This window comes from Vigna unguiculata, chromosome 10, assembly GCF_004118075.2.
Source record: "Vigna unguiculata cultivar IT97K-499-35 chromosome 10, ASM411807v1, whole genome shotgun sequence".
Classification (NCBI taxonomy): Eukaryota; Viridiplantae; Streptophyta; class Magnoliopsida; order Fabales; family Fabaceae; genus Vigna; species Vigna unguiculata.
The window spans coordinates 4298335-4311523 of NC_040288.1; the positions used below are offsets into that span (position 1 = coordinate 4298335).

The window sequence follows — 13189 nt, forward strand, 5'->3', positions numbered from 1 at the left end:
ACCTACACCCACTTTGTCCACCCAAAGAAAACATTACACTGATTAACTATGAAAACTTCTCTAGTGATGATCCGTTTTTTGAAAATTACATATTAGCTTTACTTTTGATTTTAAAATCAATATATGAGGCCTTTTAAATTTTAAAGAATAACAAATACATATTCTTTTCACATTAACGCATATCTAATGAGGCCTTTCTAATAATGAAAAAAAAATAGAAAGTATAAATATAATTTAGAGAAACGTCACTATACCTGAATTTATTTGTAAAATAAAAGAATTAGAGATCACTTTATTATAAAAGTTTTGTATCATTTATTAAAACTACAAAAGAGATTACTGTCATTCATTTTATTAAAAACGCAAAGAAAATTTAGTTTTCCCTTTTATTTGAGATACAAAACTATATCATACGCATTTTTGTAACATTATTTAATACCATTTTGTAGTTATTATTAAAGAAACATTACCTTTTTTCCATTTATATTTATTTTGAATTCTAGCTTGCTGGTCTATGTCTCATTTTAATAATTAATGTAATTATACCTTTTGCGAAAGTTGTTTTCTTATGATTAAACCAAAGCAATTATAGTGAAAATTTTAGGCTACATCTCAGATGCATCTTGTACACGTAACGATTGACCTGGTCCTTACCCTTTTTCTGGCTACCTATTTTGATATGTAGACACCCAATACAAAAGACTCGAATATTATAGCATATTAGGACAAAACTTAAATACACTGTTACAGGTATTTTTGTATTCTTAACCGGTCAAAATTAGAATATCACATATATGATATATATTGGCATTCAATTCAATGGAATAATTATTACCTAATGAAAATCCACCAGACACATGTGGCTTTTAATCTGCATCTTTAAAGCCATTCCCTTCGCCTCTGTGCACCCAACTAGGGATGGCAACGGGGCGGGGACGGGTTTCACTATCCTATATCTATCCCCGTAAAAAAAGTTCATCCCCATTCTCATATCCAAACCCAACGGGTATCAAACTTTTATCCCATTCCCATCCCCACCGGGTAACGGGTATAATCTTGTATCCATACCCGTACCCGTTTTCTTACTACTTTAATATTAATTTTAATTAATTTTGTTGGGTATTGGGCTCCCTTACTATGTGGAGAAAAGGCTCAAAATTTGAGAAGCCCATGTCTCACTTAAACCTAGTGGAGAGGAGGCTATAAAATAAAGAGAGAGGCAGAACAATAGAGTCAGAATACACTGAAAGCCCTAACACATAGAGGGAGAGGTAGAGGGAAAATTCTGTTCACGTTTTTCATAGAGCTGTCGCAGTAAATTCGGCGCTGCGGATTCGTTCACCGTTGGATCGGGCTGAATTTTTTACAGCAGGTTCGGAACTCATTGCTCTTCATTCTGACCGGTCGGATCTTTGATACGAGGTCTGAGTTGGGAGATATTAATTTCGCACTGCAGTAGTGATTTGTAGAGGTTTTCCCCTCTTGTTCTTCTCTATTTGAAAGCTTTGTTGCTTTGTTATTTGGTTGGGTGTTGGCACTAATTTGTGCTATTGATTGAGACTCTTTTGTACTCTTGTTGATCATAGTGGAGCTATTTCTTTGGTCTGGACGACTCGTGGTTTTTACCCTTGATTTGAGGGGTTTTCCACGTTAAAAATCTTAGTGCCTTTATTTGTGCTTTTGGTGATTTATTATTGCTGCTCTTTGATTATTGCTCCTCATAGATTCTTGCAAGTTAGGGGAAATTATATCCGCTGCATTCTCTGGTATATTGTTTGTTGTTGTTTTCCCCATCAGTGTGTTATCAGAGCTCTTGGTTGGGCTATATTTACTTGCTTGAATGATGGAGGCAAATGCAAAGATGGTTGCTTTGAATGGTACAAATTATCATTTGTGGAAGGGCAAGATGAAAGATTTATTATTTGTCAAGAAATTGCATCTTCCGGTCTTTACTACACAGAAGCCAGATTCTATGTCTGAAGAAGAATGGGATTTTGAGCACCAACAGGTATGTGGTTTTATTCGGCAATATGTTGAAGATAATGTTTATAATCATATTGCTAATGAGACACATGCCAGAGCTTTGTGGGAGAAGATTGAGTCTTTGTATGCTTCTAAGTCGGGCAATAATAAATTGTATTTGTTAAATTGCTTGATGAATTTGAGGTACAGGGAGAATTCTTCTATTTCTGATCACTTAAATGAGTTTCAAGGGCTCCTAGATCAATTGTCAGGAATGGGCATAAAGTTTGATGACGAAGTTATGGGATTATGGTTGCTTAATACTCTACCAGAGTCTTGGGAGGTATTTCGGGTTTCAATTACGAATTCTGCCTCGAATGGTGTTGTTTCTTTTCAGATGGCAAAGAGCGGTGCTCTTAATGAAGAGATGAGAAGGAAGGCACATGGTTCTTCATCTCAGTCTAAGATGCTTGTTACAGAAGCTAGGGGGAGAAGTCAGAAAAAGGAACATAAAGGTGGTAGAGAGAAGAGTAGGAGCAAGTCCAAGTCAAGATACAAGAATTTAGAGTGCCATTTTTGTCATAAAACTGGGCACATTCAAAAATACTGTTTTAAGTGGAAAAAGGAGAACAAAGACAAGAAGGGCAAACAGAGAGAGTGATCATAATGATGATGATCGTGTCACTACTGCTACAGATGGTGATCTTGTTCTTCTTCATGACTTTGAGTCCGTTAATCTTGTATCTGATGAGAGCATGTGGATTATTGATAGTGGTGCTACACTGCATGTTACACCTAGGAAGGAGTTCTTCACATCTTACACTTCTGGTGATTTTGGAGTGTTGAAGATGGGTAATGATGGTGAGTCTAAAGTGATTGGTGTTGGTGATGTTTGCCTGCAAACCAACATGGGAGTGCAGTTGTTGCTTAAAGGAGTCAAACATGCTCCGGATGTCCGTTTTAATTTAATTTCTGTACAGTTGCTTGATGATTGTGGTTATGACAATCACTTTGGTTCTAGTAAATGGAAGCTCACTAAAGGTAACTTGGTTATGGCCAGAGGGGAGAAATAATCTAAATTGTACTGGACTAAAGCTTTGGTTGCTAAAGACAGTGTGAATGCTATGTATATGGAGGCATCTTTGTGGCACCGGAGGCTTGGTCATATAAGTGAGAAAGGGCTTAACTGCTTAGCTAAAAAGGATGTGCTTATGGGATTGAGAAATGCAGAATTGGAGAAATGTTCTCATTGCATAGCTGGTAAACAAACCAGAGTATCTTTTAAGAAGCATCCACCCTCAAGGAAGTCAAAATTGCTTGAATTGGTGAATTCTGACGTTTGTGGCCCATTAAAGGTAAAGTCATTTAGTGGTGCACTTTACTTTGTTACTTTTATTGATGATTGTTCCAGGAAGCTATGGGTCTATGCTCTTCAGCGGAAAGGTCAAGTACTTGAAAAGTTCAAGGAATTTCATGCTATGGTTGAGAGGCAATCAGGCAAGAAGCTGAAATGCATCCATAGTGATAATGGTGGTGAGTACCGTGGACCTTTTGATGTTTATTGCAGGCAGCATGGTATTAGACACGAGAAGACTCCTCCTAAAACTCCTCAGTTGAATGGTCTAGCGGAGAGGATGAACAGGACCTTGGTTGAAAGGGTTACATGTATGCTTTCAGAAGCAAAGTTGCCTAAGCACTTTTGGGGAGAGGCATTGCTTGCAGCTGTGCATGTTATTAATCTCAGTCCCGCAGTTGCTTTGAATACTGAGGTGCCAGACAAAATTTGGTTTGGTAAGAATGTTAGCTATGATCATTTGCGTGTCTTTGGTTGCAGGGCATTTGTTCATGTTCCTAAGGATGAAAGATCCAAGTTAGATAAAAAGACAAGACAATGTATCTTTATTGGCTATGGTGAGGATGAATTTGGCTACAGGTTTTATGATCCTGTTGAGAAGAAGCTTGTTAGAAGCCGTGATGTACAATTCATGGAAGACCATACCATTGAAGACATTGATAAGGTGGAGAAGACCACACCCGAGAAAGACAGTAATCTCACTGATGGTAATCCGATGAGGTTGTCCGCTCACAATTTGGAGAATGTTGAAATGGAAGCTCAAGACAATGAGCAACATGGTGATGTTGATGATCAACAGTTTGGAAGTGGAGTAGAGGTTCCAATTGATGATGCTCAAGAGGAACATGATGATGATGATGATCTTGGTGATATATCTGAATCACCTCAAGTCCAACTCAGGAGGTCTAATAGACAGAAACAACCTTCTACAAGGTATTCTTGTGATGAGTACATAAGCTTGACTGACGGTGGAGAACCTGAGTGTTTTGAAGAGGCTTTGGATAGTGAAGAGAAGAAACAGTGGCTGGATGCAATGCAAGATGAGATGAAATCTTTGCATGATAATCACACTTACGACTTGGTGAAATTGCCTAAGGGCAAAAGGGCATTGGAAACTAGGTGGATTTTCAGGGTGAAACAAGATTCAAATTCTACACTTCCAAGGTACAAGGCCAGATTAGTGGTGAAAGGTTTCAGACAGAAAAAGGGTGTTGATTTCAATGAGATTTTCTCACCTGTGGTGAAAATGTCATCCATCAGAACTATGCTAAGTTTAGCTGCTAGTCTTGATTTGGAGGTTGAGCAGATGGATGTGAAGACACCTTTCCTTCATGGTAATTTGGAGGAAGAGATATACATGAAGCAACCTGATGGTTTTCTTGTTGAAGGCAAGGAAGATTATGTGTGTAGGCTAAGGAAGAGTCTATACGGTTTGAAGCAGGCTCCAAGGCAGTGGTATAAGAAGTTTGAGTCTTTTATGTGTGAGCAGGGTTACAAGAAGACTACTTCTGATCATTGTGTCTTTGTTAAAAGTTTTTCTAATGATGACTTTATTATCCTGTTATTATATGTTGATGACATGCTTATTGTTGGGAAAGATATTTCCAGAATTGACAGGTTAAAGAAGACACTTGGCGAGTCTTTTGCCATGAAAGACTTGGGAGCTGCTAAAAGGATTCTTGGCATACATATCTCACGTGATAGGAGAGAAAAGAAGATTTATCTATCACAAGAGCAATACATTAGGAAGGTGTTGCAGAGATTCCAGATGGAAAATGCTAAAGCTGTGAGTACTCCTCTTGCTACTCATTTTAAACTGAGTGTTAAACAGAGTCCTTCAAATGAAGTTGAGAAGACCAATATGAGTAGAGTTCCTTATGCATCTGCGGTGGGCAGTTTGATGTATGCGATGGTGTGTACAAGACCAGATATTGCACATGCTGTTGGTACAGTTAGTCGATTTTTGTCAAACCCAGGTAGAGAGCATTGGAATGCTGTGAAATGGATTTTGAGGTATCTTCATGGTACAGTTGATATGAAGCTTTGTTTTGGAGGTGATAAACCTACTTTGATGGGTTACTCAGACTTAGATATGGCTGGAGATATTGATTCCAGAAAGTCCACTTCGGGCTATTTGATAAAGTTTGCAAGGGGAGCCGTGGCTTGGTAATCAAGACTTTAAAGGTGTGTAGCGTTGTCTACTACAGAGGCAGAGTTCATTGCTATTACTGAAGCATGCAAGGAGTTATTATGGTTGAAGAAATTCTTGCAGGAGCTTGGTTTTAGGCAAGATAACTATTCATTGTTCGTTGATAGCCAAAGTGCTATCCATCTTGGTAAGAATCCAACTTTTCATTCTAGATCCAAACATATTGATGTGAGGTATCATTGGATACGTGATGCTTTGGATGCTATGTTGTTGGAGTTGAAAAAGGTTCATACAGATGATAATGGTGCTGATATGATGACTAAAGCATTGCCAAGAGGAAAGTTTGAAGTTTGTTGTGAGATCGCAGGTTTGGCGGTTATCTCCACATAGTTGTGAGGGGGAGATTTGTTGGGTATTGGGCTCCCTTCCTATGTGGAGAAAAGGCCCAAAATTTGAGAAGCCCATGTCTCACTTAAACCTAGTGGAGAGGAGGCTATAAAATAAAGAGAGAGGCAGAACAATAGAGTCAGAATACACTGAAAGCCCTAACACATAGAGGGAGAGGTAGAGGGAAAATTCTGTTCATGTTTTTCATAGAGCTGTCGCAGTAAATTCGGCGCTCCGGATTCGTTCACCGTTGGATCGGGCTGAATTTTTTACAGCAGGTTCGGAACTCATTGCTCTTCATTCTGACCGGTCGGATCTTTGATACGAGGTCTGAGTTGGGAGATATTAATTTCGCACTGCAGCAGTGATTTGTAGAGGTTTTCCCCTCTTGTTCTTCTCTATTTGAAAGCTTTGTTGCTTTGTTATTTGGTTGGGTGTTGGCACTAATTTGTGCTATTGATTGAGACTCTTTTGTACTCTTGTTGATCATAGTGGAGCTATTTCTTTGGTCTGGACGACTCGTGGTTTTTACCCTTGATTTGAGGGGTTTTCCACGTTAAAAATCTTGGTGTCTTTATTTGTGCTTTTGGTGATTTATTATTGCTGCTCTTTGATTATTGCTCCTCATAGATTCTTGCAAGTTAGGGGAAATTATATCCGGTGCATTCTCTGGTATATTGTTTGTTGTTGTTTTCCCCATCAAATTTTTATAAAATAATAAAAAATTACGGTAAAGGAAACATAATATTATCAAATATTCAATATTAGGAGTATGGTTATTTTTTCGATATCAAATACTTTGAAATAAATTATAATTGTTTACATTTTATATTAGAATACCAAATAAAATTTAATGAGAACCAAAACATTTATTAAATTTGCAAACATTAATGAAACCTAGTTGATAAATTTTAAAAATATTTTTAAAAAAATATAAAAGGAAAAAAAATTCTTAAAAAAATATAAAAGGAAAAAAATATTTAAATTAAAATATATTTTAAATGTTTGTTTACTTCAATTTTTTAAATTGTAATGAATCTATTTTTTATACACTAATAAAAGTTATAATACATCACTTGATTAAAATAACGCAAAGAACAAATAATAAATATAATAATAAAATTTTAACATAAATCTTGTATCTTTTAAACCACAATATATGTTGGATGGTGGTAAAAAAATATTAATGGCAATTACATTAAATTTTTATATTGTAGTAAATAAAAATTATTTATACAATTGTAGTGAAAAAATTAAAGTATGATTGTAATGAGTTAGAAAATAAAAACTAATTAGATAAAATTTATCGAAATAGTATTCTACATGATGAAAATAAACAAAAAAATAAAAATATAAAAAAATTAACAAATGTGTGTCTTATAAACAATTTGGAGACTATTGGAAGGAATCACACAAATGAAAACAAATATATAATTAAAGGTATGATAAGATGAAAAATATCTTAGAGATCTAAGAAAACTTTTCAAATATCAACATATATACTCAATGTTTGATAAAAAAATGACGCAAAGAACAAATAATAAACATAATAAAATTTTATCATAGATATGGTATTTTTTAAACTCCAATATATGTTGGATGGTGATAAAAAAATATTCATGACAATTACATTAAATTTTTATATTGTAGTAAATAAAAATTATTTATACAATTATATTGAAAATATTAAAGTATGATTGTAATGAGTTAGAAAATAAAAAAAAAATTAGATAAAATTTATCGAAATAGTATTCTATATGATGAAAATAAACAAAAATAAAAATATTAAAAAATTAACAAATGTGTGTCTTATAAATAATTTGGAGATTATTGGAAGGAATTACACAAAGAAAAACAAATGTATAATTAAGGGTATGATAAGACGAAAAACATATTAGATATCTAAGAAAACTTTTCAAATATCAACATATATACTCAATGGTTGAGAAATAACAAAAATTGTTTTAGCGAAACAAAAGAGTTCTTCAAATGAAACAAAAATTAATAATAATAAGTAAATAATTTTTTTTTATATTACCTAGTAAATGAAATGTTTATGCTATTAAACACTTAAATTGAGAGTATTAAATATTCTCATGTGAAAGGAAAATATACAATAAAAAAAATATTAAAAAATAATAGAAATATTCAAATGTTAGACATAATTTTTTTTTTAATTGACATACATCATTTTAACATAATTACATAAAGGTTGTGATAAAATAAAAAATATATTGGAGATGCGAAATGAGTTTCATGACAAACCAAATATTTAGAAGAAATAAAAAATAAAAATCATCCTCATTTAAATTATTAAAATATTTACAATTAATTAAGTAACCCTATATATATATATATATATATATATATATATATATATATATATATATATATATATATATATATATATATATATATATATATATAGGGTTACTTAATTAATTGTAAATATTTTAATAATTTGAATCAGGATGAGGATATGGTGGGGATGGGTATTATGGCGGGGATATATTCATCCCCATCCCCATACCCAATTGAAAAAATCGGGGATTCCCCATACCCATACCCATACCCAGTCAATGCGGGGATTCCCCGTCAAAACGGGGACGGGTTCGGACAATACCCACGGGGACGGGTTTGTTTGCCATCTCTACGCCCAACCAATAAGGATCATTGTCACTTAGGAGAGAAATATGACATGACCCACTGCTTTCAAATACCTGTATCGTAAGATAAATAAGGGCATGTTTTGTTAAATAAAAAGATAATACATGATTAAAACAAATCTTGTTAATAGTTTTGTTGTGTATATATCACCATCATTTCTATACGGATTTAGAATGCGGCTCTGTTTTTGTCTCAGTTTATATTTAGACCATCATTGGAAATAAAACAATCATCAAACTTTAGTTGAATTTGCTAGTACTTAGTATTAGCATAATCACTTGGTTAGTTGGTTATTAAAATCAGCTACATACTTGATTAGGCTAATTTCGTTCTCTTAATTAATAGCTAAAATGATAGTGAAAGTAATGAATAAAGGAAAAGCTAGAGAAGAACATCAGAAATTCTATCACTGACAGCATTGAAGAAATCTTTGAATCTTCCAACACCAATCAATACAGACTTGAAGTGCTGCTTTGAAGTTCCGATTTTGTAATATTTGCACAATTTTCGATCAGAATAGTTTCTACATGGTTAGATACTTCTTAACTATAAACTACTACCTAACAGACTCAAGAAAACCATGCAAAGAACTAAACTATAAACAAGGACACTAGGATTTTATTCCATACATCAAGAGATCCTTATCTGTCCCAAAGAAGAACAATAAGAACAATAACTTACAGAAGCCACACATTACTATTTACTTAGTGAATTTATTCAAAGCATTTTCCTTTGGGTCAGTGCAAGGCCCCATTTCCAAGCCTTTGCTGGTTCACCATATATTGAGATAGATAGCTGTGTTCTTGACCACCAATCCATGACCAAAAGTCACAAAAAACTCCACCTTATCTCCTGATCCTAAATTTGATATTATACCCTCCCAATCTCTATCGTTAAAGGAAATTACTGTGCCATGATTGTGTATCTGCAATGTGCACTTTGTGTAATTAACAACCAAGACGCTTTGAAAACATTCATTTGCCATGAATTCAGGGGCTGATAAATAAACAACACACAAAGCCATTCTCTTCAAGTCACGCTCTTGAGGCACAGTGAAAGAAACAGAACGTCCCTCACCGATATGGGCGAGCCAGTAAGGATGGTTGTCACCTGGAAGACAAACATCACAAGACTCACTGCTTGCCAATCCCTGTACCACGAGAACAAAGGCTTAAGTAATGTATGTAACTTTTCCATTTAAATGAAGCATTGATACTATAGAAACGACAGGTCGAGAAAGGTGAGTTCTATAGTTTACTTTAGATACTGTAATAGGATCATTTCATGCTGTCTTAACGGACAGCTAAATTGAATGTTGAAGTTATACACACAGAGGTGAGAGCTAGAGAAGGAACCTTAGAAATGCTATCGCTGAGAGTGTTGAGGAATTCACTGTAACTTCCAACACCAATCAAAGAAAACCTCAAGTAATGGTTTGAAATTCTTTGCTCTGTAAAATTTAAACTGTATTCGACAAGAATTGTTTTCACTTGCTCAGATAGTTGAAATGTTGTGTCACACTGAACCAACAAACTTCGAATATTTGCAAGGCCGCTATGCAATGGTGCAAGGTCACGCCAATTATTATTATCCATATCCATGCAAAACGGACTAAAATAAGATTGGGGATTCACCATTGGTCGCATCCAAGATCGAATGATTGAAGGAAAAAGATTTTGTGACAATCCTTCAAATCCACGTAGGGATATATATCCAATGCTTTTTGAGCTTACAACTGAACAGGGCACTCGTCTCACAGCTGTATTTTCCGTAACTAGAGTTATCAATGATTTCATCTGCACTATATCTTCTTCCAATATCTCAATCTTGAAACAACCAGAGAGGATGAAAGATTTTAAAGATTTCAACTTGTATACCTCTCTAGGGATATTGCTTAGACTTGCACAATCCTTCAAATTTATGAGTTGTAGATTGCAGAGATCTCCAATGGATGGGTGTACTTTGCACAAACATGGGCAATCTTTTAGAATGAGTCGTTCAAGACTCGGTAGCCCTGAAAAGTCGGGTGTTTCTCTCAAGTACTTGGAGTGACTAAGATTAAGGAATTTTAACTGCTCTAAAACCTACGAAGATAGATTTTGGATAAAAGATTAGGTAGGAAAAAAAAGTGTTTGTAGTAATATTTCTATTTTAATTATCCTAAGAATTTTAAAAGAAAAGGCATGTAATGAATACCTGGGATTGTTTCCAAACAAGTAGAAGATTACTATACTTTAAATCCATTGCAATTAAATTTTCCATATGAAAATTGTTTGGAATGTATTTAGAAGGAAACCCTTTCCAACAGATCCATCTGAGTTGTTTTGAAAGGTACCCATAATCTCCAGCAAGTTGTACATGATCCAATTGTAGCAATCTTAATCTCTTCATTTTCTTGAAAGCATGAGCTTCGAAGTAATCTCTGCTAGTTGAATGCATTTTCAGGAACAATCCTTCAGTAGCTTCTGTCCCCTGTGATGAAAATAATAAAGAGAAACAATTGAGAAATCCCTAAATTTATGTTGATGAATGATACGTGAGTCTAACAATTTAGTAACACATGCTTTGCACTGAAATAGAGAACACTTTCAAAATCAAATAATGCCTTACAATATTCTTTTTTAGTACATATTTTGCATCACCCTGAAACCCTAACCGTTTCCTTTTCCATGGTTCCTTTAAAAATCTCTGACATATATATTCTCTTCCCATGTCTCGAAACAAAGGATGCATTTCAAGTTTGTTGTTCCTTCCAAATTTTATGAGGCCACATTCTATGAGAACTGTTATTCCAATATCAGCATGTAGTTCACAGCCATTTAGTATCTCTGTGACATAGCCTCTTTCTTTACCAATAAAAAAACAACATACATCAAGAAATATATCCATTTCCTCCTTGTTTAAACCGTCAAAACTTAATTTCAATTTCTTTTCAACTTCCAAGGGAATTAATTTTACTTTTGACAGTACACTTTCCCACTCTCTCATTGTCTTTTTACATGAAAAGGAACCTAAGACCTCAAGTGCCAGCGGTAGTCCTCCACAATAAGAAACTCTGTTTCTTGCAATTTCGTTCAAGTTTCTTGTTCTTGCTTCTCCAAAGGCATGACAACAGAAAAGCTCAAGGGAATCATTTTCGTTCATACCATCCATTTTATAAACATAATTAACTTCGATTCGCTTCAGCAATCGAACATCCCTAGTTGTAATGATTATCACAGTTCCTTGACTGAACCATTCAGGATTCCCGCATAGGTTTTCTAATTGGCCGAACTCATTCACATCATCAAGCACAATGAGCAACTTTCTTCGAGAAAGTTCATTCTTGATCATAGTTCTTCCCATCCCAACGCTTTCCAACTTGAGCTTGGATTTTAGAACATCATAAAGAAAATTTTCTTGCAAATCAACATGTGTTCTGTATACTTGATCCCAAACTTCTCCAATATTTTCAATAAAACTCTTACCAATGAATGGACGATAAATTCGATTATAGATGGCTTTGGCTATGGTTGTTTTACCCGATCCTACCATTCCCCATATCCCTATCATACATACTTTGGTGGAATGATTTTCAATACATCCGATCACCTCTTCCACGTGCGACTCTAATCCAATAGGAAATTGGGTAATAAACAAGCCTTGATAATCCAGCAATTTCTGAACGCGGTTAACAGTTACCTCCACAAGTTCAGCATCATGCCTTCAAGATGAAAGGTAATGTATTACGGAAAATAAATCACAACCTCAACATTTGCTACATTCATTCTGAAACACAAGAAAGTGGGAAGGATTCATTTGTTTACCTGAAATTTCTGAGATCCCAACCACTGATACCTGCAGCTTTGGTGAGTGCACAACTCCACCTGAACAACACATGTTCCAGTTGTTCTCCTGAGTAGCTTTTGTGTGCAGCTTCTTCCAACGCTTTTCCAAAATCACCCTTCTGAAGATATACATCCAATGGGTCAATCTCGTAAAATATGGGCAGAACAATTTGCCCAAAGGTTTGGTGGCATTCAATTACTTTTTCAAGCTCAAAAAGACAACATGTAGATTCAGCGTATGTTTTGGAGAAAACGATTATTGCGATCTTAGAGGCTGCTATTTCTCCCATGTGTTCTTCCAACTTCATTCCTTCTTGCAGATTCTCCTGGCTAATGAAAGTTTTGACTTGAGCTTGTAAAAGGGAAGAATGGAGATGAGAAACGAACCTTCTACCGATGTCTTCTCCCCCAAAGTTGATGAACACATCATATATGAACACCGGTTCTGATTTTAAGAAGGATGAAGATGAAGATGCTGATGATGAAGAAGAACCGAACTCCATCAAAGTAATTGAAATGAAATCTTCAAAGGTAAAACAATAATGTTAAAGATGTTGTTTATGCACTTATCATCTCATCTCTAAGTGTCCAATAAGAATTTACATGACAAATTATAAGTTATCATAAAACAAAAAGTGCTGATGAAAAAGTCGAAATACAATAAAACCTTTAACTTTTTTGTTTATGACCCAAAATGAGTTGTTCAAAAGATAATAGACTCTATATTATATTAAAGAAAGAATGTAATCTTTCAGTGCGATATGACCCCGACTCATATATGTTTCATATTTTTCGTCGTTTACCCAGCTGAGTGCACATACTTCTTGTTTTCCGCGACCTTCA

The 13189-nt window shown here is 34.8% G+C and overlaps 1 protein-coding gene across 2 annotated transcripts; it reads right to left on the reverse strand.

Annotated features, from left to right (window-relative positions):
* Positions 1–8998: 8998 nt before the first annotated feature.
* LOC114167215 (TMV resistance protein N-like) lies at positions 8999–12949 on the reverse strand. Of its 2 annotated transcripts, XM_028052224.1 has the most exons (6): positions 12547–12949; positions 12326–12465; positions 11130–12222; positions 10716–10991; positions 9875–10603; positions 8999–9669 (listed from the first exon to the last, which is right to left on the reverse strand). In XM_028052224.1, the coding sequence occupies exons 1-6, from the start codon at positions 12847–12849 to the stop codon at positions 9292–9294; spliced, it is 2919 nt and encodes a 972-aa protein (XP_027908025.1). In that variant the 5' UTR covers positions 12850–12949; the 3' UTR covers positions 8999–9291. The 2 variants fall into 2 exon arrangements, with proteins under 2 accessions (XP_027908025.1, XP_027908023.1); XM_028052222.1 differs by having other exon boundaries at positions 12326–12948.
* Positions 12950–13189: the final 240 nt, after the last annotated feature.

Coding starts and splice junctions, on each gene's coding strand:
- LOC114167215 (XM_028052222.1), bottom strand. CDS start 12,849: ATGGAGTTCGGTTCTTCTTCATCATCAGCATCTTCATCTTCATCCTTC. Junction 10,992..11,129: donor ATGTACTAAAAAAGAATATT/GTAAGGCATTAT, acceptor TTTTCATCACAG/GGGACAGAAGCTACTGAAGG. Junction 10,604..10,715: donor TTGTTTGGAAACAATCCCAG/GTATTCATTACA, acceptor CTATCTTCGTAG/GTTTTAGAGCAGTTAAAATT.